The sequence below is a fragment of the Cladophialophora carrionii genome (assembly GCF_000365165.1).
Source record: "Cladophialophora carrionii CBS 160.54 unplaced genomic scaffold supercont1.7, whole genome shotgun sequence".
NCBI lineage: Eukaryota > Fungi > Ascomycota > Eurotiomycetes > Chaetothyriales > Herpotrichiellaceae > Cladophialophora > Cladophialophora carrionii.
In genome coordinates, this window is record NW_008481832.1 from 883,548 (window position 1) to 909,094 (window position 25,547).

The window sequence follows — 25,547 nt, forward strand, 5'->3', positions numbered from 1 at the left end:
TCGACTCAATGTGACACCTTCAACACGACTGTGTGTTGTCCTGAGCACTCGGGATAATGCCCGCGGTTGAATAGGTGATGTCGTTGTTTAGCTCCAACCCGGTTCAAGCTCGAAGAATGGCGGGCTAACCAACTAAGTAGACAACCTTGCTCCCGCGCTCACGCCAGACGAGGGACGTTGAGCTGGGGGTTTTGACGTCGCAGTATAGATAGTGCAGGTAACCCCAGTGGATATTCAGCCTTTATGGTTCAAATTAGAATCCGCTGATTTGTGGATAGTCGACGCCCGTGACAGGACAGACAGATAGGATGTCGAGGTGGTCGTTGTGACGACAGCACAGAAGGGCAGGATGCCAGTACTATGTCCTTGAATACTCTGTCCGGGAAGACGCCTTAGTAGGGGGACCGTCGGGTCTATGTCGCTGATGGTGACAGGGAACGACGACAACTTATGTATATCGCCTCAATCACCGTGTCTCCAACAATTAGTATCGATGGACTGGTGGTGACGACTGCCTGTAGCTGTAGCTGTTCTGTTGCTAAGAGAGCGTACTGGTGGTATTAATGGTGGTAACTTCTTGTAGGATATCCTGCCACCGGACCCTAATGCTAGTTGCTGTCACAACGGATAGCGATGCTGGTCGATATTCATAGACAACGATACTGGTGATGTCGCAGAGATAAACAATACTAGTTAATGTCGAGTGGAAAGCAATGAGTTACTGTCGGTGGAGTTGATGTCACTAACGATCCTCCGTAGTTGACGACCCTTACGATCCTCCGTACCAACCCTTGTCGTTGGAAGCGCATTTGACGGCTAAACATCGGATCAGGACACGCCATGTAAAGATTATCCGAACTTCGCGTCTGTTCACCATCTTCATCTTCCATCTCATCTCATTGTTCTACAGAAGAAACCATAAGACCACCCCGCCAGCAAGCGGGACCTCAAAACTCCTTGCTCTCTCGCACGTCCGCCAGCTTCAACATATCCCTCCGCCCCTGGTCATTCCCAAATGAATGTGTCCTCTCCCGACGCAACGCCCTGGCTCCCAACTCCACCAGCTCGCGCTGGCCTTCAACACGACCGCACACTGAATCCCGACGAGTGCTGAGGATGTAGCTCTCGTTGTTGATGGCATAGCCATCCTTAGCCGCTAGCAGGTGCCCGATATCGCGTGCCTTGTTGACGCGCATAGCGTCTATGCTCATGGCATTTGCATGCCATTCTTGCTTGGAAACGCCCTCGGGATCACCCCCTTCAGCGGTAAATCGTGAGTGGAAGCCAGCCGTCGACTCCGAGCAGCCCTCCGAAGACACTTTGGAGGTTGACGCCGTGGACGTCTTCGTGCCTTCCTGTGCCACTTTGGCCGCCTTCTTCCCCCTCCCCCTCCTCCCTCTCCTCTTCTCCCTCTTCTTCCTGTTGGGCTCCGTGGGCGACTCTTCCAGCATCGACATGACTTCATCGACGCCCTTGTTGTACAGCTTCTCTTCTTCCTGCTCGGCGACTTTGCCAGCTCTGATTTCCTCCTGTCCCTTCCTTCGCTCAGCCTCGATTCTAGCCAGTCGTCTGCGGTTGACGTTTCTGCTGATCTCTTGAACTTTCCCTTCGACCAGTTGCAGGCAGGGGTAGTACATTTCGGCGTTGGTGTGCTGCAAGGCGAACATCAGTTCTTCCAGATCTGCTTGTTTCACGTCATACCCATCTGTTGGGATCGTGGTATAGCCTTGAATGTCGGGGTTGCCGAGACCTGCGTTGATTCTGGATCGCCCCAGCATCACGTATGCTTGAAGCATCTCTCGTCGTTCAAGTCCTGCCGGTCCACCATACATGTTTTGGCCATGTTGTAATGCCTTGGTGGCAAACCAGTGTACTCGGATCATGTCACAGGACGACCAGGCTCTTTCGGCGCACATGTCCCAAATTGATTTGACAGTGCAATCGTCCACCCCAAGTTCTGCAAGTGCGTCCAGGATGTATGCGGCCCGACGGTACATCTTGGGCGCCGGAATCTCCTCATAGTCTTCGAAGTCATTCAGCAATCTCAAGACATCATCCTTCAACCGCATGATCAGAGGGTCATTTTCCTCACGAATGCAGGCGTCGCAGCGGCAATCGAAGCCGTACGTTCTCTTGATGTCTTCGAGACGAGATTCTCGACTTTCCGGGAAATGGTCACTCGCACGGTCGTACGAGATGGTGATCTCTTCACCGGCCTTGATGCCTCTGGTGGCCTGGAGCAGCATTGAATAGCGAGGAGACTGCATGCGGTACCAGCCGACCTGCTTAAACGGAGCTGACTGCTTTAGGTCGCAAGAGACGTACAGCTCCGCGTTGGGTTGACAGGAATGGTTGATGGAGCCCGTCATGAGTCCGAATCCGGTGCTGTTGTCGTCGACGTCGTCCATGTACACTTTGTACTCGCCAGCGTCAGAAAAGAATCTTACCGCCATCCGGACTATGCTCTTGGAGATTGTGGTGTCATCCAGGCTCCGCATTCGCAAGGAGGCCGCCTCCACGATGTGATCATAGAGGGGTGTCCGGTCGGGGCGAGTGAAGAGGAATTCCGCCTCTTGGATGGTGCAGTTTAAGCTTCCGCGCGAAAGTTCAGGGTCTGTCATCAAGTGGTACACTCGATACATCTCTTCGGTGATGTGGAAGCAGATGGTGGCGAAGGTCCCGCTTCCAACGCGATCTGGACCGGGGAATGGTGGGCTGAAGTCTTGTGGTGACTCTGGGACGACGCCGAAGCCAGGTTCAAGGAAGATCTTTTCACCAGCGTTGAAGTCCTGAGACGCCTGTGACTTCGTTAGCCAACGCCCACGCCTTCAGGACGCAGAAGGCTAGGTCGCTACTTACGAAGAACCCATATCCTTTGCCATGAGGTGCTTGCCGCCAGCAGGCCTTCATTGTCGCTGAGCCGCTAGTCATCTCCATCGATACCAGTGGAGAGTAAGGAAGGAGGGATCGTGACGAACAGATTATTTGAAGAAGAGGTAGCCGGAGTCAAAGGCAAGATTTAGGCCAAAGAAAAAGAAGGGGGGCGGCAGGATGGCGCACCTGTCCCTGAGCGTCGCGATGCTCCCCTTATTGTCACCAGTGGCGCCGTTGGGCCTTGTACCGCGATGACGACGTCGTTGTTCGTGTCGTTATAAATCGATGTCGGCGTCGACAGAGGCTTGCATTGTCCTTACCGCTCTACAAGACCACTGCGACTTGTCTATTGATAGTACAAGGATACGCCGAACAGCTCTACATACTATTGCCATTACAGACGACGCCTCTCGTGGACCTTGCGATGCCTGAGAAGTCTCCCTAGATGAAATCTCAACCTAGGTATCTACTATAGTTTTCAAGGCGTGTCCTGTGTCCTGCCAGGACTGTGGATCTGTCTTTGCGTGAAAGTACGTCCTAAGTAGGCAATGCCTGTCTACAACATCAACAACACCTGTGGTGGGCCGGTCGTGCCTTGGTTGGACCTCTATAATAGGTGAAGAGGGCCCTAATACAAACCACAGTCAATTGTACCTTTATGATACGTGAAGAGGGTCTTAACACAACCCACAACCGATTGTACCTTTATGATATGTGAAGAGGGTCCTGATACAAGCCCACAACCGATTGTACCTGTTGTCGGGATAGGGATAATTAATAGGCAAATGGCGGTCCAACATGCAATCAAATCAGTCTTTGTCACGTGTCTAAACGGCGTGCAATACTGACGCTGATGTTCACCGTCTTTGTACTGTAACTCTCTTTTAGTCTCCCGCTCTCTCTCTCAGGACGCTGTGTTTCTAGCTCACGGTGGTGGTGCTGGCAGCGGCGGCGTGGGCTCAGCCCCATGGCTGTATGTTAGAGGTATATTCTTGCGGACAATGATATGGATGAGAACCCTGCTGACATGACATTCAATTCCCGCCTCTGACAGTGACCGCCAGATGCTACAACGCTACAGCTCTCAAGATTTGACCAGTCAGCGGGCTCTTTTGATATCGATACTCCAACCGCGAGCCAGGAGGGACGTGTGGATTCCACCTAGGCTCGTCTGTCCCGCCACCTTTGCAGACATGAGAACTCCTTCAGCAGCTGGACAAGGAAATAGACCGGGATCCAGAATGTGATGCCCACGACGACGATCAATATTTGTGCCCACAGTGGCCAGTCGAGGTAATTGGCAGATGACCTCGGCACACTCTGGTGATGGGCGCGTAAGGCCAAGTCGCGTATCGGTGCCATTTCGATCCTTTGTGGCCGAGCGTGTCCTTCCGGAGGGTTTAAGTGTACTGTCGTTGCGATCGCTCCTCTGGGATTACGAGTAGACTGTCAGCGAATGGCCCAGAGGGCGATCACAGGATCGAGACCGACTCACATGAATTTGTGTCAGATGTTGCTTTAAGCTTCTCCTTGTTCTCCTTCAGGATCACTCGTGCTTCGAGCAAATGTCTAAATCTCAACGCGGCGTGGCGCGGCGTGGCTCATAGGACTGGAATGTGAGTTGTTTTCTCGGCATCAAAACTCGTCGTTTTTGACCACGTAATTCGAGCATAAGTGTTTGTGGTCGGAGCGCAGCCCATGCAGATAAGCAAAAAGAGTAATCGCGTGGTCGAAGCACGGCTACGGTCTTAACGTTCGGCTTTGTCACAATCATCAGTTTGCCATGTCTGCAAACAAACAAAGACAAACTCCAGTATAAAGACCGCACAGCCCGTTATAGCCACTTCTTGCCGGCAGCGGTGACTCGTTGGCGGAAAATCGGACTCTTGATCTGGTTGCCGACCGTGTAGAACGGGTTCATCAAAGTCTTCACCCATAGTTCGAAGACTTCGTTCATGAACTGCCGGATGGCTTCCTCCGTTTGCGGGCTGGTCGGGTTCTGAGGGATCGACGTCGACGAGATGGTGGACGTCCTACTTCCGGCGGATGCGTTTGTCGTCGAGGGTTGATGGAGAAGCATGAATCGGACGTTGGTGCCCGTGATGAAACAGCTGATGTGGGAATTGGTCGGCGCGTAGTTGTCGATGACCTTGAGCCACATGTTTGGCTGAAGCCACTGGACTTCTTCGACCACGTCCAGAGCGGCATGGACGATGAATTGGTTCATGTACCGTGAGGTTTCGGCGTTTCGAAAGCGGGCAACACCATCGCCGCCGGCCTTTGACGTGCCAAACGTCAGTTCGAAGACCGGTGTGTCCGTCGGAGAGATGATGACAAAATAGTAAGACATGGTGCTTTCGATATGGTCGTTGTGCAAGAAGGACAGAAGCCGGTGAGACGTCAAGTGCCTTCCATAGGCAAAGAGTAGGGTATGAGGGCGGAAATATGGTGATATCGACACCTTGCCGGCTCAGCTTGTTGTAGGCAAGAAGTTGATGCAAGAGCAAGTCGAGCCCCATCTTATCTTATCTTAGCGCAAATCTATGTTTGCTCTACCGTATCTGGGGGAGCATTAATCTCCCAAAGCACCGAAACGGCGGAATACGTGGGACTCGTAGTCGATGCCATTCCTTTCCCGTTTACTCGATCAGTCTGTCTGTGAAGCCGGTTGCAATGCCCGCGCTTGCGTTTGGACTCAATGCCGCTAGGTCGGGACCCTCAAAGCCAGCGCAAAAGCGCAAGGCATTCTTCGACCAAGATGACGACGCTCCAGAAGATGTGCCCGCCCCAGCATATGGAGCGAAGAAGTCCTCGAAGCCCCTCCGACCGCTGACCGATCTGGGCGACGACGAGGATGAGGGGCAGCCTCCCAAAAAATCGCCAAAGCTCTCGTCGTATGGCTTGCAGCCCGCGAAAGGGAAATCCCCCGGACCTACGCTTGGGAGCGACAAGTACACGAACCTGTCGGCGTTGAGGAGCGCAAAATTACACGATGAAGAGGCTTCCAAGCTTGACGCCTCGGTGTACGACTACGACGCGGTCTATGATACATTTCATGCACACAAGGAAAAGAACTCCAATAGCGGCGCACAAGATTCGGGACCGAAGTATATGGGCTCATTACTACAGAGCGCAGAAGTGCGAAAGCGAGATCAGCTGCGAGCACGAGAGAAGCTACTGCAACGGGAAAGAGAAGCCGAAGGAGATGAGTTTGCCGACAAGGAGAAGTTCGTGACAGGCGCATACAAGAAACAACAAGAGGAAATCAGGAAGATGGAAGAGGAAGAGAAGAAGCGCGAAGAAGCCGAAGAAGAACGCCGGCGGAAAGGTGGTGGCATGACAGCGTTCCACAAGCGCATGCTGGAGAAGGATGAAGAGCGGATGCAGATGATCAAGGAGGCCGAGGAACAGGCCGCCGAGAGGAAGGAACGTGGTGTCGAAGTTGAGCAGGAGGCTGATGAAGAAACATCCGACGCGAAGATCGCTGAGGATCTGAACAAACGAGGTGCCAGGGTTGTGGTCAACGATGAGGGTGAAGTCGTGGACAAGCGACAGCTTCTATCCGCTGGCCTCAATGTTGCGCCGAAGAAGCCTGGCAAGGAGCAACAAGCGACGACGAAACAAGAAGGTGCTCGACCACAAGAATACTGGCGATCATCCAAGGCACTTGATGCCCGTGAAGCCCAACGTGAGAGGCAGTCACGTATGATGGAGCGGCAGATCGAAGACATGCTGGAGAAACAGAAGCAAGCCGAGGCCGAGGAGAACAAAGCACAGCAGGAGAAGAATAAGAGCAGAGTCACTGAGGCTGACAAGATGTCAGCCAGGGAGAGATATCTGCAGCGGAAGAAGGAAAGAGAGGAAGAAGCAAGAAAGAAGAAAGAGGCCGGCAGTGGCGGTTGACACGGAAATCAGCAACCACTCCACGACTCTCCTTACTGGATGAACATGCCGCCATCTACTGCAATCACCTTGTTGTGGACGTAACCCGTCTTGACGATCCAGACCACTGTCTCGGCGATCTCGTCCGGCTTCCCCAGCCTGCCAACTGGGACCCCTGAAGCAGTTCAACGTGTCAGTCAACTCCACGGCCCAGTGTATCAGGAGATCCATGGAGCGAAGTCGCAACTTACTCGCAGCCAACTCAGCTGATGCCCCCGGCAACATCTTGGTCTCCTCGATCAACGCGGGGGCGACACCATTCACAGTGATGCCCTTCTTCGCATATGCACCGGCCAGCCAATGCACCAAGCCATGCAGTGCCGATTTCGACGACCTGGTCCGCCAGAGTCAGTACTGTGGAAGCGTGGTGAAGACGTGCGCCGACGCAGATCCCGGACATACGCATAATGCGGTCCAACGACACCGCCGGTGAAAGCAGCGACACTGGAACAGAAAATCACTCTTCCCCACCCCTGCTCGAGCATCTTCGGTAGACAAAGCTGCGTCAACAGGAATCCCGTCCCACAGTTGGCCCTCCACGTCTGCTCGAAATCTTCTACGCTGATCTCACTGATATCCTTGACCCTGGACTTTCCCATCGTGAGGCCGGCGTTGTTGAACAGAATGGTCGGATGTCCTATTTGTTCCACAACCGCGGCGTGCAGCTTGCGCGTCTCCTCGTAAGAAGAGAGGTCGGCCTTGAAGGCAGCGGCGCGCACGCCCATAGCTTTCAGCTGGGAAACGAGCGATTCCGCCGTATCGGCGGCGGTGTTGTAGTGTACGGCAATGGAGCAATTGAGGCGTGCGAGCGCCAGGCATGTAGCCTTTCCGATTCCACCTGTCGCGCCCGTGATCAGGGCGAGGTGGGACGAAAGGTCTGTGACTAGGGCCATCGTGACGACTCGATATATGGGTGCTCGGGTGATGAATTGAAATCAGGTTGGTGGATGTGAGCCGCGATGTCCAAGTCTCCGTAGTACAAGCACGGGATGTATAGAGTAGACTGCTGCCACCGTCGAGTATCGTCTCTCGCGCCCCGCCTATGGTCGTAGTCCAGCTTGTTTTAACTTACGCTCGACGCCTTGTCCCCTCTGCTGCAGTTATCGAGCCGTGGAGCGGACTGTCTCCGAAGCGACAGCAGGGTAATGTCCAGCGAGATCTATTCCTCGAATGACGGACACTTGGACGTGTGGTTCGAGATTGCCGATGATGTCTTGACCTGAGTCGCCAGATAAATGGATACTGTACGGAGTAGCTCTCGAGTCAATGAACTCAGCATCGATACGACGCCGTAACACTGAGCCGGCCGAGTCGTTACCTTATCTCCGAGCGACGACGCTCCGTACAGTACGAAGTACATTAGTGGTTCCTCCACAGCAGACAGTACGGATAGGATATTCCGTCCTTCTGTGGCCGTCACCTCACTGCCACCTCACTGGCGGACGACGTCTCGACACATCTACGACGAACTACCTGGGCACCCTTACGTGGATAGTGTTGCATGCTCTGAATCGAGCACGGCAGTTACGAGCGGTATGTTCTGACTATTCCTGACTCGTATCGGCTACAAGAAGGGTGTCGAGCTGGCAATCCCTACATAGTACTGCAGACCGGCGCCTGTATCCCGATATACACATGCTCTAGCCACGATATGATATTCAGAACAGCAAGTTAGGAGAGTCGAACACTGATACTATGGTCCCCAACTTGTGACCGAGAGATCTACAGTTCCCATCCCCGGCATGTCTGATGTCTCCATGTGTATCTACCAGCCTGGCCCATGCTCCCCCAGCCGAGATTTAGTACATGCTCAATAACTTCTGCCCCTGACCCCGTCCTCCAGAAGAGTCCTTTGTAGTCTCAATGTCTGCCTTGACATCCGTTGATCCCGGACTGACACGCCGTCGTGTACTCTTGTCCGACGCACTTGTACTCCCCTGCTCTGTGGCTCAATTTCTGTCCTAGGACCATCTTGGCTTTCCACCAAGGAAGTTTCGCCTTCATTCATGGCTCTTTAAACCAGGCAAGTCGAACATCGACACTGTATAAACAGGTCTTCCCTGCACATCGCAATTCGTCTTCTTCCCCGTGTGCTTTGCAGAGTTTTCACACTTTCCGCCCACACAGCACTGGCAGACGAGCTCTGCTCCAACGCCAGCACGTCCACACAGGTCATCGCCGCACCCATTCATATTCCGGCAGACGGTACTTGTCTCCCTCGGCAAACGCGTTGCCGAACCATCGGTGCGCAAACTCCATGATGCCGCTCCGCGCGATCAGCCTAAACATATTATTCCGCAACCAAATCCCCCACACGGTCTGCGGTGCCAACACGGCCGGGATGAGCGGCGGAATCTTCTGCAGGTCCGTGATGATCGGCCTCATGGTCTGCTCGTAGCCCCTCAGCCCCGCCGCGATATCGCCTTTATGTTTACAGATCTCGCCGGCGAGAACGTACCCGCCGGCCAGAGCCAGCGTCGTGCCCCCTCCCGTCGGACCAGCCGCGTATCCCGCATCGCCGACGAGGACGAACCGTCCTTTGGACAAACCGTCGGGGAGTTTGACCTGCACGACTTCACTGGCGTAAAAGTCCGAAGCCGAGTCCATCATGAGCCGGAGCACTTGGTCGGTTTTCCAGCCCGCGCCCGCGAAACGCGCCGCGACATGTCGTTTCAGCGCCTCGTCTCCCTTGGCGGCGGCTTCGCGGAAGGGGATCGGCGCGTTGTGGTCCTTTCGCGGGTGGACGCTCATCAGCGTGACGCGCGTGACGCCCGCCGGATCAGGGTCAGGTCCCAGGGCGATAAATCGGCCCCCGACAGCCGTGTATGCGCGTCCGACCTTGCTGCCCCCGAGGAGATCTCCCGGCAGGGAAAAGTACGCGGCCCACAAGTTGACGGGGTGGACGTGGTCGCGTACCTGGCAGTCAAGGCCGAGGGCTCTCGTCCTGGACGTGGCCCCGTCGCACGCCACGACGAGATCATATTCCGTGGTGGGCAGTTTGCCGTTCATAAAGTCCACGGTGACGGGGCCGTCGAGGTTTTCCTGCTGTTGTATACCGGCCACTTGCTCTCCGAAGACATATTTGATCTTTTGAATTTGATCGTGGTCGTGGTCGTGGGTGTCACCTTGAGCTTGATTGAGATTGTGACCGTGATCGTCATCTTGAGCTCGATTGCGATTGTGACCGGGATGGTCGCCTTGATCTTGACCTTGACTTATACCTCGATTGCTGGTCGCGTCGTTGCCACCCGTCAAACCAAACAAGACGCCCGCCAAGTCGCCCCGGAAGATCTCATACTCACTCACCAGGCTCTGTTGCTCCGGATTCCCCGTCGGGCGAATCGTGCCAAACGACCGTCCCGCCGAATTCACAAAGCTGACGCCCGCGAGCGTCGTGCTCTTCGCCCTCACCGCGTCTTCCATGCCCTTCATCCTCCGCATGACCGTCACGCCTGCGGTGCGGATGTCGACGGCCTGTCCGGCGGTGCGGAGCGCGGGGAATCGTTCAACGACTGTGACGGCTGCGCCGGCGCGGGCGAGCCAGTACGCGGTGGTGGGGCCAGCGATGGACGCCCCGACGACAAGGACGCGGAGGGGTTTCAACATCGTGCTTTGACCCAGCGCGAGCACTTGGGCGCGTGAGAAGTGTGTGGCGTGTGGCGAGTGAGGTGGTGTTCTGGTGTTCGGCTTGATTGTTTGGATCGGATCGGGTCGTGGTGGACTGATTTCTATGAGGTACGGCTCCCTTTCCCTTCCCGTTCGTGGACGTGGAGAACTTCCTGGGAGACGTGATCTACCTACTGGAGCTGGGAACCGAGCACTTGTTGAGCCTCGTGGCGCAGAGACCGAAAAGAAGCTGCACGACACGACAATGCAGCTTCATCGGGCGGGCGAAGCCAGCGTCGGGAGATATGAGCTGTAATATAATTACCTACCTACCTATGTACCTACCTGATCGGAGTCCAAGATCGGGTTTCAAGATCTGGGAAATCGTCATCGGCTGACTGCATTTCACGGGCGGCCGAGATGGGCCGAGATGGACAGTGTAGGTCCTGAGTGCGTCGTGTGTCTCCTGAGCAGAAGCTTCGTGTTTCTTGATCTCGGACAAGATTCTGCTCGGGCCCGTGGATTCAACGCCCGGAGAATACGTGCTTCGCCGTAGTAAATATGCCGATGCACATACTAAAATTACTGCGGAGGGAGTGGTCTCTTCCGCACTCTCGCACGCAGGCTCTCGGGTGTCAGCTCTGGGGTCCTTCTCGTACCCAGTATCAGTATTGTACGGAGTAAATCGAGGTGGACTCGCCTACACGGTGCTGAGCCTATGGTCACACATACCGGGGGAGAAGCCCTCAGTCCAAAGGTGCACTCCTGCAGTGTCTCGTGCTGTTGACAAGCTTTCACTTGCTCGGTACCGTCTACTAGCCGCGAGAACGGCACTGCCTCGAAGAGACGTACGTCTACTGTCGCTCCGTACACTAGATTCTGTTCACGATCCAGATCACCTGCATCTATCTAGTTATCTGTTTGTCGAGTGGAAGATAGGATATAGGGTACATATATACTTCGTCCTTCGTCCTGCTTATCGTGTGGCTAGCTAGTCTCACCGTACAGTACGCCGTACGCGCGGGAGCCACCCGAAGAGACGACCACGACAAGGACGACGATCACGGCCACGAACTCAGTCTCAGACTCAATCTCAAAGCCATCTTATACAATGTCAACCTCAACCCATACGCGTTGTCCCTCGCCGTCATGTCCTTCCGCCCTCAAGGAAGCGGCTCTCCAGCTCCACTACCTCGCGGAAGGGGCCGCGAATGTCATATACAGCGTGTCTGTTATCTCACCGGACCATCTGAAGCATCACTCTCATTGCTGCATTATGCGCCTACGGAAAGATCTTTCCTTCACCAAGCCCGCACAGGAAGTCATGTCAGACTTCAACACTGCGATACTCCCTTTATTTGGCGACGAATATAGGTCTCTGCTAATGGAGCAGGCGTTGTATCAGCTTCCAGTGGAAATGGTGCAGAAGGCGAATGACGAATTGAGAGAGATGGACCAAGTTGATGAGTCGGCCGTGTCCGCTGAGGGGCTCAAAGCTGTAGGCAGAAAAGTTCGACATGCCCACAGACGCCATGTCTATCTGCCGTCCTACCACGTGGAACAGTATGGCATTTTGATGCAAAACTTGCAAGGCCCAGGGATCGACTGGCTGATCGAGTTCAAGCCAAAGTGGTTGGTCCAGAGTCCTAGCGCGCCCTCGGATGCGAGAAATTGCAGGACCTGTGCTCTCAACGCAATGAGGAGAAAAGGTGGGAAGCATAAAGGAAGAGGTGATTGCGGGTTTTGTCCCTTCGACCTGCTGGTGGGGCCTGAGGAGGGGGACGTCTTGACCCGAGCGCTGAAGAATATATGGCCGCTTAATGAGGGGATTGACAAGTTTGTGGCCGAATTCACGAGTAAGGTCCAACCGGCTTTACGGCATTTGCAGGGACTGGAGCAGGAGCATGGCTCTGTGGGTTTGGACGACTTCCAGAAGCCAGCCGGCAAGGACTTTGGCGTTGCCATGGCCTTGAGAGACTGTAGTGTCTTCTTGGCGCTCAGACGCAGCACCACCGAAGGAATGGATGTTGTGGACGTCAAGTTCGCGGATCTGGATTTGAAGACCACCGAGGGAGGAAAGGTACAGAAATGGGCGGCCATGGAGCAAGAACTGCTGGACGGCGGATGGTATTATAATTCAGAAGGGTCGGACTGCTCGCTAAATCGTGCAAAGCGGTAGGTTTGCCTGGACATGGTGCATGTCATCACGCACTATTCACGGGTCGTGCTTGATAGAGAAGATTGTTTCCGCCAGTTTCTGCACATTAGGGTCCTCAATCGCTCTCAATTCCTGCTTGATTCGCTCCAGCAGCGTCTCGGACAATCCACTCTTTTGGCGAGCGTATATGTCAATGCCGGCTGGCGTGAAGAGGGTCTTCTGGAAGAAGGTGACTGCCCAACCGCCGTCCTCCTCACCATATCCAAGGACCTGCCAATGGCTGGACGCAATCTTCAGGAGACCCTTTCCGCGCCAGCTGTATGCGGCTTTTGTTGTGGCATCCGGTGTGTCAATACCCTCAACCTTCTTTTGCTTGGTCGAGTTCAGAGGCTGGTATTCGACAAGGTCGTCTAGGAGATCGGCGTTCTGAGGGAGTGGCGTGTAGGTGATAGTGACATTCTGGTTCTTCTTCCACATCGGAAGCGTTGCATGAGTGACGTGCCATTTGCCTTGTAGGAAGGACACACTTGGGGGGACAAAGTCTCTCGAAGACGCGGAGGATGTCGTTGGAGGGCGGAAATTGAGTCCCGTGCTGTCGGCGGTAGCCATTTTTCGTGAAGTCTTGAGGATGTCAAGGTCAACAGTGCTTCGGTCGATCCTGGACTTGACAGCTATTGAATGAGGAAGCTCTCGTAGATGCTGAAACCCAGGTCGTTTTAGTCCTACCTGATGAAGTCACCGAGGATAGAAGGGCCAAATCTAGTTCCACGCCGATCATCTAAACCTACCTCTCAGTCACTTGTAGCCAACTTCTCAGGGCAAGCCTTGTGATTCGAGCAGACCCCTGTCCATTTCGCTGCTCATCCCTTAAGCGACTTTCGACGACGCGAGGAAGCGGTCAAGTTTGTTGACTCTAGTCACGTGCTAATCACGTGAAATGACCCTTGGCAAGCATGACGTAGCGTAACGCCTTCATCTGCACTTTTGTTCACTTTGTTCACCAACACAGGTGATTATGAACGACAACTGCGATTGACAATGTTAGCTCTAGAAGAGCAGTACCCGACCGTACGTTGAGGCTGAGCGAGACTGCTGGACTAAATGAAGCAATTCCAGGCTGGACTGTAAGAGGTCGCAACATTCCCTGCCCGTCCTACTCTGCCTGCGTACTCAGTGCTACACCAAAGGTCGAACCCTACATTGAGACCTATCATCCCCCACGAAGGTTTACGTCTCTGTCACGGAGTACAGCAGTGCGTGTTGTACAGCAGTTATCTCGAATCCGAAGCCTTCTGGAGCGCTCCAGCATGCCCCTCTCAGCCAACGATAGGACATTTGCATTGCGGTGCCCGTTGCGTATACCTGCCACACATCGGTAAGTACCTGGGTAGGTTCTACCATGATGATCGGAGAGATGCACGCAAAGTCTTGAACGTTAGGCTTGGGTACGGTTGCGCTGAGACACCAAGCTTCGAATGTGATACCCGTGCGTTCTGCTATGCGAGAAGACGATTGCTTTCAGTTCGGCTTCCTGCAGTTGATCTCTCATGCTACAGGAACATTGTAAATAGGGCGGAATGAATCTGCCTTGCACTATCACTAACCTCACAGCCTCATGGCCTCCTCTCATATGGGCTCGTCCTACATAAAGCGAGCAGGGCAAGTATTCTCCCACCGATCTCCCTTACCTATGAGGACGTTGCATGTCTATGCATTAACTCCGATAACCTGACCACAATGGCGGAGGAAGATATTCCGCTGCAACCCTTCAAGGAAGCACGCGATTCGAACGACAAGTCTCCCAGCTCAACTCTAGGCTGGAAACGAAGAAATGGACTGTTGCAGTTCATTCGGCACAACCAAACCATCCCTGTTGCACTCTGCGTCGGCTTCCTATTTGGCAGTACAGCCATTACTTTCACTTGGTGGCTCAGCGGCGAGAAGCTTCAATGCCCTAAGTGGGCAATTGACTGCTCAATACCACCGCCAGTGGAATGGCTGAGAGCCAACATCGGTACTGTCCTAGGTTTTGTCACATTCGTCTATGCTACAAGCCTGGCAGCCATGGCGTACGCGGCCCACGCATGGTCCGAAGCTTCGATTTGGCCTCTACTTGCTCAGCGACCCTACAGTATTGGACAAATTGAGACTTTCCTATCCGCCAGCCGCGGCTCGGTCCCCCTCGACACCAGTTGCCTTTCGCCAGGTTGCAAATTTCGACGCCGCGCTCGTCTTGATATGCACCGCGTTGATTACATTCATCCCACTTACGGCAGCGCCTCTCGTGGGCTATGTCTTTCACCAGCAGATAGTGCCTTTGGAAGCCAAGAGCAACTACACAGGTGGAGGTGGTACCGGGAGGCATTTTACGCAGCACAACCTACCAGTATCACTTCTGGCCCCTGCAGTCGTCAGGTATGCCTCTTGGGCTGAGCCCCTGTCTACAGAGCCGATGCAAGACTATCGAGATTGGTTCGTGGACAGATACAAGCTGGCTGACAAGGGCAACCTCGCAGCTCATGCAGTCAGGCTGAAAAAGACCATTACCTGCCGAGGGTACCAAGTCAACAACATCTCTGAAGGGAAGGTGTCCACACGAATGGAAAATCGCACTTTTGATGACGGCCAAGGACCACTCCCTAGAGGGTCTGAGAAAGTGGGTTTGTTAATGAGGCCCCAGCTGACGGTCTGGGCGGACGATTGTCAGCTTCCTTCTTCCAGTCGGGCTCGCTCTACACTCGTCTTCGCATCCTTGAACGGCACGATTGAGAATGGGATACCAGCCTATGTGGAGCATGAGGAAATTCATTCGCTCGAAGCGGTCGCCTGCGACATTGACATCGATCTGGTGGACGATATTCTTTGCATCGGCAACGAGGAATGCCGGGAGAAAGACTCGACAACTCAGACACTCACATCGCTGCAAGATATCTATCGCAAATCACTGAACGAGATTGCCGTGTGGATGGCTATGGCACCAATAGTAGTTGGAGTAAGTGTAAATGGTGCTCAGCCTCTGTTTTATCACTCGCCCAACGCTCCTCTTCCCCATCTATACACGACGACAATCGGAAAAGGAGACCATTGGACTTCGGAGCAATTGGAAGGTTTTATCAATGCCTCCATCAGTGCAGTCGCGCAGGAGCTTGTGGTCAATCAACCAGCCGCGCATGATGTGCAAATACAATCACTCACCACGACGGTCAAGTTGGCGAGTGCGAGGGTCCGACTGCTCATATTGCCCGTTGCTACGATGCTAATCGTCACGGCTTTACTGGTTTCCTGGTCCGAGCTTCTTCACCGGAAGTACAAGATACCGCTCAGGCGGCTGGCGAGTCTCAGCGAGTTCTTGAAAAGCTGCCAAACCGCACATATAGTCAAGGAGGCCAGCGTGGATTCTCTCCAGGCCGATACACCTTCCCAACTTGGACAACTGAAAGTGAAGTTTGGCAGGACGCTTGGAGTGGATACAGACGGGACCCTCATTGCTGGACTGGCCCGCCAAGTCAAGAGCTTTCCTTGATCTCGACCATCGAGACATGCGACTTCTACATCCGAGTCAAGGGTGGCGATATGGCAGGACTGTAGCAAGGAATGAACAGACGCCAGGGCGGGATCCAAGAAAGCAATGTGGATGCTTCCATTGTGCAACTCGCAGCTTTGCTGAGGTTTTGACGGCGACTCAGTACGATATTGGACAGCTGGCACGGAAAGAGGGGGGTTCCCAAGTAGTTTCAATTTCTCTAGCAGTCGCTCATGGGAGGCAGCTGTTCTCCAAGGCTGGGAAGGTCGCATTGGTAGCCTCGATAAAGTCTACACAGCCATGATTACAGCGGGGCTATCTCGAAGCAATAGACGGCAGAACATTCACAGTGCTTGCGTCAGCCATTCACGGCGCCCGACCGCTCGTCGAATACCAGCTTTCGCACTGGTAGGGAAGAAAAACAGCGTCCGCCTTCCAGCACCAGACTGATAAATACATCTTCAACCCGGTCTACGGTTTGAGGCGGAAGTGAACAAGGCCCTTGATTGTCGCATGGCATCCTGACCTGAGGAGTCTACCAATTTGGGCTTACGATTCTCATATGAATGTACCATAGTGGGGATATGGTTTGGTTGCTCCCGCAGAATGTTCTTCACGCTGTTGCTCAAGTCATCCAGAAAGATCGAATGCTTGCAGCTGTCCACGTCTGGTCACAGCAACACTTGATATGATCTCTGCTCAGGCTGTAATGATACCCGTCTAAAATAGGCGCTTCTGCATAGAAGCTGCTCCTTCCCCTGCTTGACTCCCGAACTTTAGACACCATTCGATTCTATGAGTCAAATCAGCCGCTGCGCGTCCTCCCCCAAAGACCTCCTGCTAGTCAGACTCGTTGTGGACGATCGAGCTCCGTCGGTGTCGTTGTCTTGGTCTGCAACACGGCAGCCATGCGTCAAAAGGCATTGACGAGGCCGAAGCTCTCGAATTCTGAGTTGGACAGCAGTCCGTCTCCCAAGGGATGTTTGGAGATTTCATCGAGGCAACCCAGACAACCGTCTGGCACTAACCCAGAATAGAATGGTGAAGCGACCACGCGTGACGTTATCGTCGTTTTACGCGCACACGCGTTGGTGCTCGAAACCACGCCGCACTTTTGCGCGTACTCTGCCACGTATCGGGTATGGAGTACTGTCCTGAATGATTAGGTAGTGCAACACAGCACCACAGCATCACAACCCGTTCCTTCGTTACTCGCACTCATTATCTCGCACAGAGGACAGAGGCAGATACTCTCACTACTGATGTTGATGTCGATGTGTAGTGCACTAGCTTTGGAATGCCATTCAGAATGCCCAGCACAGGCGCGCCCTACAGTCCTTTGAACTGAGAATGATTGTGTCCAGATGTCCAAGCAACTAGCCACTGTGCCCAGGCCTGCCTGTCCAAACGTCACGGGCTTGAATATCAGCACCGATGAGTGCACCGTTTCCGCATGAGCGTTGTTGTTCACCCTGCACCTTAGCCCGCTCTCTACTGTAACCAGTACGATACCCCTCAACGGGTACAGTAATCCTCATCCTCGGTCCTCACGGAGTCAAAGTCCAAGATGAGCTTCGCTTCGTCCTCCCCATTCTGCCCGCCGACAAGCCACACGATCCACGGCATCAAGGCATACGCCAGCAGGACGAATCCCGACACCGATCCCGCCACAAGGTCCCTCTGCAAGAAATACAACTTCAGTGCATCCCACAACCAGTTATCGTACAATATCGTCATGATGCCCACCTCGACTGTGACCAGCCACGTTAGCGACATTAGGCCGATCGTGAGCGGCATTGTAGACCACCAACGCGCGGATTGTTTCGGCATGCTGCCGAGATCGAGGTCGAGGTTCCAGACGGTGATTTGAGCGGCATGCCAGATTATGAAGATCATGAGAGGCGTTTCCAGGAGCTCGGCGTAGCGCGCGCCGAGGAGGGGCTGGAGGTATGGAAGCCGGACTGAGTCGAGGACCAGGCCGGCGAGGAAGACGAGGGTGAAGTAGAGGATCGAGAGGGGTAGGATTTGTTTTAGCATCGTGGAGGTTTGGTTGAGGTAATTTTGTCTTCTGAAGGTGAGGTGCGTTTGCGTTGATCCAAGCCAATTGGGTGTCTTAGCAAGGTGAATGACTCTGATTTCAAGGTGTTCGTTTTGTTTCTTGTGTTCGTGGGTAACATGTTTATCACAGTAGTTGATCGCTCCATGGGCTGCGTGGCTACGGCGTTAGATATAACTGTTGAAGAGAACGCATTTTCGCGCTTATACGAAGTCACAAGCCTCTTTTCGGCACAGGCGACGATCATGAGAGTGAATATCACATGTTGAGCTCGTCGAAGATCGTGGAAGCTTTAGAGGGCCGCGTCTCGGCCACTGTGCAGCTCACAGCGGCACATGCTTGTCACGCCACGCTCGATAGTCGACCGAATGCATCGGCAGGGTACTCCTCCATTGACGGCGAATGGCAGTACATCTCGTGGGGCAGCGAGGGACGTCTATGTCAGCTCAAGAATGCACACGCGTCGGCGCTGTGTGCTAATGCACCGAGATGCAGGATTTTTGTATGCTCCCTCCCTAGGTACCCGAGGCTTCACGTTGGGCCTTGCCAAGCCAAACCTCTATACCAGGCAGCCTCGCCGCGGCTCCGCGTCAAACCACAATCGCGTGCTAGGAGATCCGAGGCTACACTGTGAGGACCAGATTTGCGCGGGGTAGTGATACTCAGAAAGATAGGTGTGCGTGGTACACAGTAGGAGAGATTTGCGGTCCGAGTAGCCGCCAACCATAGACTTAATCCGAGCACAATACACTCCCGGACCGACATCCCTAAAAGGAATGCTTTTCGTTGTAGCGGCAACGGTGGTCGCAACGCACATCTGCCGTACTCTATTCTTGTGATTGTCGCGGTGGGCATCACTTTCGGTTGAGGGCGGCGAATTACCTTTTCATTGTGGAATGATCAGACGCGGTCGGTGAGAAATCGGAGAGTTGTTGGACAGTAGTACTTGGTTGGTGATCTTGATGTTGTGACATCTCAGAACGAAGAGGACTGTGCTAGACGAAACATGCCGCCATCAGAGAAGCTCCGCCATCTTGAATCGAGACGAGACCCTAAGCTGGTAGCCAGGCAAAGAACAACCATTCCCGGTACTCCTTACAACTTGTCAGAGTACAGTCTCGTGACATAGAGCACGACAACAGCGGGAACCAACCGTCGGTCGGTATGGCTTACTTGCCGCAGGACCTCCAGGCCCTTCAAGACCCAACCTCCAGCCTCGCGTCTTTCATTACCGTTTCTTCGTCAAAGTACCGGCCAAGTATGGCAATGCGGTCCACTCAAAATGCGTCTTCAGCTCAACCGCCTCCCAGGGCGCAGCTCTCCTCAGTACCGCCGGCGTATCGCGATTCATCTGACAGCCAGCAAGGAAGAAGGTCCATCCCAAGAAATGGTAGACGATTTGCATCAGACGGCCCAAGATGCTGCCCGTCGTCGTCCACGGATTCCTGATGTGTTCGACGACCATGAGCTCGCCGCCCGGGCGCAGAAGGGAGTGGAAATCCCGGACCGTCTCCTCGAGATTCGGCACCGAGCACAGAACCCGTACGCAGACAATCGTGTCGAAGATGCCCTTTGGCGAGACTTGAACCCCGGCCTTCGCCAGGGCTGGTAACAGCTCGGCCTTGTCTGCCGTGGAGCTCAGAATGTGGTATTTGCCCGTGAGTCTGGCTTCGTCGATCCGAAGCTGTAGCGGCTTGTGCAGTCCTGTCGTGGGCTCCGCTCCGTAGATGGCGCTGATGTTGGCGTTGTCCGAGAACAATGCCACGTGGGTACCGGATCCTGGTCCGATATCTAGAACGACGCCACGGGCGCGGGACAGGAGCGGGGGAACCAGTGTCGCTGACCCCTTTAGAGGGGGTGGGTTTTCGACCGGTGCTGGAGAAAGCGGTGGGTAAGAAGGGAGGTCCCTCCAGCTGTAATACTCTCGAACAAACTTACCAGTGGCTTTGGTCCAGAAGTCGGAAAAGGCGTCATCGCGGACTTTCTTGAAGTTGGACCTCGAGGGGACGTTGAATCCCAAGACGTAGAAATTGAATGCGGTGGTGATGAAAGCTGTCACTTGGTCAGTTTTGGAACTATGAGCGTTGAGCATGGAGTATTTCGCTTACCGTATGCGCTGGCGTAGAGGAGGTATCCTGGTTCAAGGAGAGATAGCAGACGTTCCTGGAGAGGTGGCCACGACATGGTGACGGAGAGGTAGGTTTGTGCGGACAGGATACGACGCAGCACATGCTCTCCAGGGCTGAGGGATATTTATACTTCAAGAGGGGAAACAGGCATGACATCCTTGTACAGTATGGAGGCCTGCGCCGGCTCCGGTTCCTGGCCGAGAGCCGAGGGTGTCAGCCTTGTGCAGCCTCGTCGAGTTGGTGGATCCATCCTTATCTTATCGGTGACCCCGCGTCGCTCGGGCTTGAACCCCGCGCTACACCATCACAGCTGATAATGGAAAACTTCCCATTCACGGCTTTCTCTCTCTCCCCGTCAGTGTCGAGAGCTCATTGCTACTCGAGGGCGGCCGAACAGCTTGTGCGCCTGAGGTTGGTGCAGACGGAGCAGGGGGGCTGTGAAGTGCCGGAGGATCAGGAAAGCCAAGGACGACGACCAAAGTCATGGACGGGCAAAGCTCCAGAGACGACCATCATCTGCCTCGTCCTCAAACGGTCAGAAAGTCCTGGAAGGCATACTACAAGCACCGTCAGCACCGGGTCCATCGCCGGCTCTCTCGCTGGCATGCTCGCATACCATACTTGCGGAAGCTCCCTCTTCGGGCCATCCTGATCATCGCCTTCCTGATCTTCGTCAACCTCGTCGTCTGGGCAATATGCGGCCTCATTCTCTCGTCACATACACATCTCCTCTCCACGGCTGCGTTGGCATACACACTGGGTCTCCGCCACGCTCTCGACGCGGACCACATCTCAGCAATTGACCTGATGACCCGGCGACTCATAGCTACGGGCCAAAGACCCGTCACCGTGGGCACATTCTTCAGCCTCGGGCACAGCACCATCGTCATCATCACCTCGATTGTCGTTGCGGCCACCGCAGCAGGCATTGCCGGCCGCTTTGACAGTTTTGGCACCGTCGGCGGGATCATCGGTACCTCCGTATCAGCGGCGTTCCTCATCCTGCTGGGCATCATGAACGCCTACATTCTCTACAAGCTGATCGTGCAGATCAGGAAAGTCATCCGCCTTCAACCGGAACAAGAAGGCCAAGAGGCCTGGAAGATCGAAGGCGGCGGCTGCTTCTTCCGCCTCCTGAAACGCATGTTCAAACTCATAGACCGGCCCTGGAAGATGTACCCGCTCGGCGTCCTCTTCGGGATGGGCTTCGACACCAGCTCCGAGATCGCGCTCCTGGGCATCAGCAGCATTCAAGGCGCAAAGGGCACGAGCATCTGGCTCATCCTCATCTTCCCGGTCCTGTTCACGGCGGGGATGTGTCTCGTCGACACCACCGACGGAGCATTGATGATGAGCCTGTACGTCGCACCCATGGGTATGGGTGGAGACGACAAAAAAGATACCTCCAATCAACAAGCACAAGCGCGGGACCAAGACCGGGACCAAGACCGGGACCAGGATCAACGATTCGACATTGAAGCCGATACCGATACGGACATCTTCACCGCAACAACCAAGCCCTTGATCCTCGATGACGTCGAGCGGTCAGCAGCAGCATCAGAAGCAGCAAATCCCTACACGCAACCGCACCCCGCGGCGCTCTCTTCTTCTGCCACTCAAGAGACTACGGCAGTTCAACTCCAACTCCGCCCAGGCGTCAAAGACCCGCTCACCTTTCTGTACTACAGCATCGTGCTCACCAGCCTGACGGTCGTGTGCGCCATCGTCATCGGCATCCTGCAACTGCTCTCGCTCATCCTGAACGTGGCGTCGCCGACGGGCCGGTTCTGGGACGGCGTCGCCACCGCGGGCGACTACTACGAAGTCATAGGCGGGGCCATCTGTGGGAGTTTCGTCGTCTTCGGCGCCCTCGGCGTGCTGTGCTACAAGCCGTGGAGGGCGTGGGTTGAGCGCGAGAGAGCGCGACTTAGGGGGCTCGAGAGGGGCACAGCAGCAGCAGCAGCAGGCAGCGGCAATGTACATACAGGTAACGAGACCGTCTACGACGTGGACGACGAACCAGAGGCCGTGTACGTCGGGGAGGCCGAATTGGTCGACGTGGACGCCAACACAGACGGTAAGGGGGGTACTAGTACCGTGACGAGGGGGAGGGTCGATGGGAAAGCATTCGACAGTCCTGCACAAGCGGCGGATGTGGGGCCTCCTGGTGCAAGTGGAGGTGGAGAGGGAAGTCGTGCTTAAGATAGGCAAGTACATACCTAGGCTGATGAGGGTCGTGCATCGTATATGACGATACATAAGACGATGACTAGATATCAGAGACGGATAGATTAGAAACGATGAATGAGAACAGATCAGAGATCACGGTCCCGACCGATCGACTGACACAGGCTACTGTAAAGATATACTCATTGACATAGACATAGACTTAGACATAGACTTAGGTGCTGTGCAGGAACGATTACACGACACGATATTGTATCCATACCTACGGTAGGTACATAAACACCTACGACGCGCATATACAAATACATACAGTGCCTAGGTACCTAGGTACCTTCGAAAGGTCTCACGCCTGAGTCGAAAGTCAAGCCACGGAACCAAATACTAGGAAGAGGAAGACGACGACGACAACCTAGACCATATACATATACCCCGTATGTTGGGGAGGAAGCAACGCCAGATATGACGACCGTGAATTCATTTGATACCTAGGTGCTAACTATACTGTAGTATGATCGGACCTATGAAGTCGGGTCAAGAATGACCCTGAACTACAAGATGGCTCTGCAAGAACTCCCCATGTTGTATGTATGTGCTTGTAGATTCCACGATAACACACACAAAAGCCACCCATCCGTTCATCCATTGATCAATCCATTCTTTACCTCGCAGGGGATGATTCATGCAGTCATCAACGTGGGATGCACCAAAAATAATCATAATCAGTTACTGAACTACTCCACAGATGCTCGTCATCATTCTCGTCCTCTTGGGTCGCCTTCATTCATCATATGGAGCGGCTAAAAGCCATGTGAGGCCGGTTTGACTCCATTCGTCAGGCCGTTCACGCCATTCACGCCTCCGTGCACTTCACCGGCGGCATCACCGTTGACTTGTTCCTGCATCGCGGCACTCTGCGCGGTGACCTTCTCCAGTACGCCCGCGCTGGCGGCCACGAAGCCCAAATAAGGCGGACTTGGCCTGAGCACCCGGGACAGATACTCGGGGTGGAACTGCACGCCCACGAACCAGGGATGGTCCTCCAGCTCGATGACCTCCATTCGTTCGCCCTTGTCGTCCTTGCCGATGAACGTGAGGCCCGCGTCGGAGAGGCGCGTGATATATTCGGGGTTGACTTCGTAGCGGTGGCGGTGCCGTTCATTCACCGCGGGGGCGTTGCCGTACAGTTTGCGCAGGCGGGACCAGGAAGTCTTCTCTTGGAAAAGAGTGGGACGCAGTCCGAGGCGCATGTTTCCTCCCATGGTTGCCTTGTCGATCTCGGGCATGAAGACCACGACAGGGTCGGTGGTTCGGGCGTCGAGCTCGACCGAGTGGGCGCCCTTGAGACCGCAGACGTTGCGGGCGTATTCAATGACGGCGACTTGCATGCCTAGGCATATCCCGAGGTAGGGCTTGGGCTTGGTACGGGCCCAGTTTGCGGCCGCGACCATGCCCTCTGTGCCGCGATGGCCGAAGCCGCCAGGTACGAGAACGCCGTCGGCGGTGCACAGTTCATGCCAGGCTTTGTGATATGTTTCGGGATTGGATTCCAGCGTGGCCTTTTCGAGGTTACCCGCATCGACCCAGATGAGGTTGAGTTTGCGTTGGCAGGCCATGGCGCTGTGCTCGAGCGCCTTGATGACGGAGAGGTAGGAGTCGTGGAGGTTAGTGTACTTGCCGACCAGGGCGATGGTGACTTTCTCCGTCTCTAGGAAGCGTTCTTGTGAAGTGGTCAGCTTCTTCCAGTCGCTCCATAGCTGGTGGCCTCTCGTCACCAGCGTGGGCGCGATGGGGTATGCATCGAGCCGGAAAAGGTCGCGTAATTGATCCGGTAGTTTTTGTTGCTCTAGCAGCAGCGGAACGTGGTAGGTCGACTCGACATCGTGGACGGCCAATACCTGCATGGGCTCGACCTGACAAAACATGGCGATCTTGTTGATGGTGGCGTCCTCGAGTGGTTGCTGACAACGGCAACCAATCTAGACGGTCGTCAGTGTCTCAAGCGCATGGGAGGCGGGGTTGTGGGTGGTACCAAGTCAGGCGCCAGACCAGCTGCGCGCGCGTCCCGGATAGCTTGCTGCGTAGGCTTCGTCTTCTGCTCGCCGCTGATGACGGGAACCAGAGAAACGTGGATGTGGACGAAATTGTCACGGCCAGCCCTTCTTCTCAGCTGGCGCATGGCCTCGATGAAGGGTGCGCTCTCAATGTCACCCACCGTTCCACCAAGCTCGATTATGCAGACGTCCGGCTCTTCCTTTGTGTCATCCACGGGGATCCTGGCCACTCGCTCTATCCAGTCCTGGATCGCGTTTGTGATGTGCGGAACCACCTGCACAGTCTTTCCCAGGTAGTCTCCTCGCCGCTCGCGTTCGATGACGTGCTGGTACATTTTGCCAGTCGTGATGCTGTTCTCCAAGGTCAAAGTGACGTTGAGGTAGCGCTCGTAGTTGCCCAGATCGAGGTCAACTTCACCACCATCGTCGAGCACGAAACACTCCCCGTGCCTGAGATCGATTAGACTTGAGTCGGTGGGCATATCTGAAGGATTTCATACTCGGTTGGGGCCATGGTCCCGGCGTCGACATTGAGATACGGGTCGATCTTGATGGCCGTGACCTTCAGCCCGACGGTCTTGAGCAACAATCCCGTGGACGAGGCAATGATACCCTTGCCGCTGCAAATGACTATTAGCACCGATGACTCCACAGCACCTTCACGAATGACAGATCCGTCAAGACTCACATGCCACTTATGACACCTCCAGACACTAGAACGTACTTCATCTTGAAGTTCTGCGTGGTGTAACACGTCGACAACAGTGCAACTGCGGCCTGGCCAAGTCGAGGATTGGGGAACGATCACTCGCAGCTGATCTCGGCGCTCGATATGCAGGATCTTCACTTCTGTCAACCACGACAGTGTAGGGCCAGCCCAGCAGATCCCAAAATGAAAAAGGTAGGAGTCCGTCGCTGGCAGCAGCCAGGCGGGAAGGGGAGCAAGTCTTCGAGGCGGCACACTCGACGACCATAAAATTCTCCGGGACCCACATGCACGTCAGTGCTTGGCGTGTCGCAG

At 54.7% G+C, this 25,547-nt stretch overlaps 12 protein-coding genes across 12 annotated transcripts; 4 read left to right on the forward strand and 8 right to left on the reverse strand.

Moving 5' to 3' along the window:
• Nucleotides 1-947: 947 nt before the first annotated feature.
• Nucleotides 948-2,910, reverse strand: G647_08403 (uncharacterized protein; the record flags this gene model as incomplete). The annotated part of the gene is made up of 2 exons (XM_008732714.1): nucleotides 948-2,798; nucleotides 2,860-2,910. The coding sequence occupies 2 exons, from the start codon at nucleotides 2,908-2,910 to the stop codon at nucleotides 948-950; spliced, it is 1,902 nt and encodes a 633-aa protein (XP_008730936.1).
• A 1,798-nt stretch (nucleotides 2,911-4,708) lies between these two features.
• Nucleotides 4,709-5,224, reverse strand: G647_08404 (uncharacterized protein; the record flags this gene model as incomplete). Its single annotated transcript, XM_008732715.1, has 1 exon — nucleotides 4,709-5,224. The coding sequence occupies one exon, from the start codon at nucleotides 5,222-5,224 to the stop codon at nucleotides 4,709-4,711; it is 516 nt and encodes a 171-aa protein (XP_008730937.1).
• Nucleotides 5,225-5,547: 323 nt separating this feature from the next.
• Nucleotides 5,548-6,777, forward strand: G647_08405 (uncharacterized protein; the record flags this gene model as incomplete). Its single annotated transcript, XM_008732716.1, has 1 exon — nucleotides 5,548-6,777. One exon carries the CDS (start codon nucleotides 5,548-5,550, stop codon nucleotides 6,775-6,777), a length of 1,230 nt encoding a protein of 409 aa, XP_008730938.1.
• Nucleotides 6,778-6,809: 32 nt separating this feature from the next.
• On the reverse strand, nucleotides 6,810-7,709 carry G647_08406 (uncharacterized protein; the record flags this gene model as incomplete). The annotated part of the gene is made up of 3 exons (XM_008732717.1): nucleotides 6,810-6,931; nucleotides 7,008-7,150; nucleotides 7,219-7,709. 3 exons carry the CDS (start codon nucleotides 7,707-7,709, stop codon nucleotides 6,810-6,812), a joined length of 756 nt encoding a protein of 251 aa, XP_008730939.1.
• A 1,279-nt stretch (nucleotides 7,710-8,988) lies between these two features.
• On the reverse strand, nucleotides 8,989-10,422 carry G647_08407 (uncharacterized protein; the record flags this gene model as incomplete). Its single annotated transcript, XM_008732718.1, has 1 exon — nucleotides 8,989-10,422. One exon carries the CDS (start codon nucleotides 10,420-10,422, stop codon nucleotides 8,989-8,991), a length of 1,434 nt encoding a protein of 477 aa, XP_008730940.1.
• Nucleotides 10,423-11,533: 1,111 nt separating this feature from the next.
• On the forward strand, nucleotides 11,534-12,601 carry G647_08408 (uncharacterized protein; the record flags this gene model as incomplete). Its single annotated transcript, XM_008732719.1, has 1 exon — nucleotides 11,534-12,601. One exon carries the CDS (start codon nucleotides 11,534-11,536, stop codon nucleotides 12,599-12,601), a length of 1,068 nt encoding a protein of 355 aa, XP_008730941.1.
• Nucleotides 12,602-12,637: 36 nt separating this feature from the next.
• G647_08409 (uncharacterized protein) lies at nucleotides 12,638-13,189 on the reverse strand (the record flags this gene model as incomplete). The annotated part of the gene is made up of 1 exon (XM_008732720.1): nucleotides 12,638-13,189. The coding sequence occupies one exon, from the start codon at nucleotides 13,187-13,189 to the stop codon at nucleotides 12,638-12,640; it is 552 nt and encodes a 183-aa protein (XP_008730942.1).
• Nucleotides 13,190-14,317: 1,128 nt separating this feature from the next.
• G647_08410 (uncharacterized protein) lies at nucleotides 14,318-16,103 on the forward strand (the record flags this gene model as incomplete). Its single annotated transcript, XM_008732721.1, has 2 exons — nucleotides 14,318-14,649; nucleotides 14,702-16,103. The coding sequence occupies 2 exons, from the start codon at nucleotides 14,318-14,320 to the stop codon at nucleotides 16,101-16,103; spliced, it is 1,734 nt and encodes a 577-aa protein (XP_008730943.1).
• Nucleotides 16,104-17,618: 1,515 nt separating this feature from the next.
• Nucleotides 17,619-18,140, reverse strand: G647_08411 (uncharacterized protein; the record flags this gene model as incomplete). The annotated part of the gene is made up of 1 exon (XM_008732722.1): nucleotides 17,619-18,140. One exon carries the CDS (start codon nucleotides 18,138-18,140, stop codon nucleotides 17,619-17,621), a length of 522 nt encoding a protein of 173 aa, XP_008730944.1.
• A 1,247-nt stretch (nucleotides 18,141-19,387) lies between these two features.
• Nucleotides 19,388-20,343, reverse strand: G647_08412 (uncharacterized protein; the record flags this gene model as incomplete). Its single annotated transcript, XM_008732723.1, has 2 exons — nucleotides 19,388-20,211; nucleotides 20,268-20,343. The coding sequence occupies 2 exons, from the start codon at nucleotides 20,341-20,343 to the stop codon at nucleotides 19,388-19,390; spliced, it is 900 nt and encodes a 299-aa protein (XP_008730945.1).
• Nucleotides 20,344-20,771: 428 nt separating this feature from the next.
• On the forward strand, nucleotides 20,772-22,490 carry G647_08413 (uncharacterized protein; the record flags this gene model as incomplete). Its single annotated transcript, XM_008732724.1, has 1 exon — nucleotides 20,772-22,490. The coding sequence occupies one exon, from the start codon at nucleotides 20,772-20,774 to the stop codon at nucleotides 22,488-22,490; it is 1,719 nt and encodes a 572-aa protein (XP_008730946.1).
• Nucleotides 22,491-23,272: 782 nt separating this feature from the next.
• Nucleotides 23,273-25,255, reverse strand: G647_08414 (CTP synthase; the record flags this gene model as incomplete). Its single annotated transcript, XM_008732725.1, has 4 exons — nucleotides 23,273-24,451; nucleotides 24,505-24,976; nucleotides 25,027-25,146; nucleotides 25,215-25,255. 4 exons carry the CDS (start codon nucleotides 25,253-25,255, stop codon nucleotides 23,273-23,275), a joined length of 1,812 nt encoding a protein of 603 aa, XP_008730947.1.
• Between the last annotated feature and the right edge of the window lie 292 nt (nucleotides 25,256-25,547).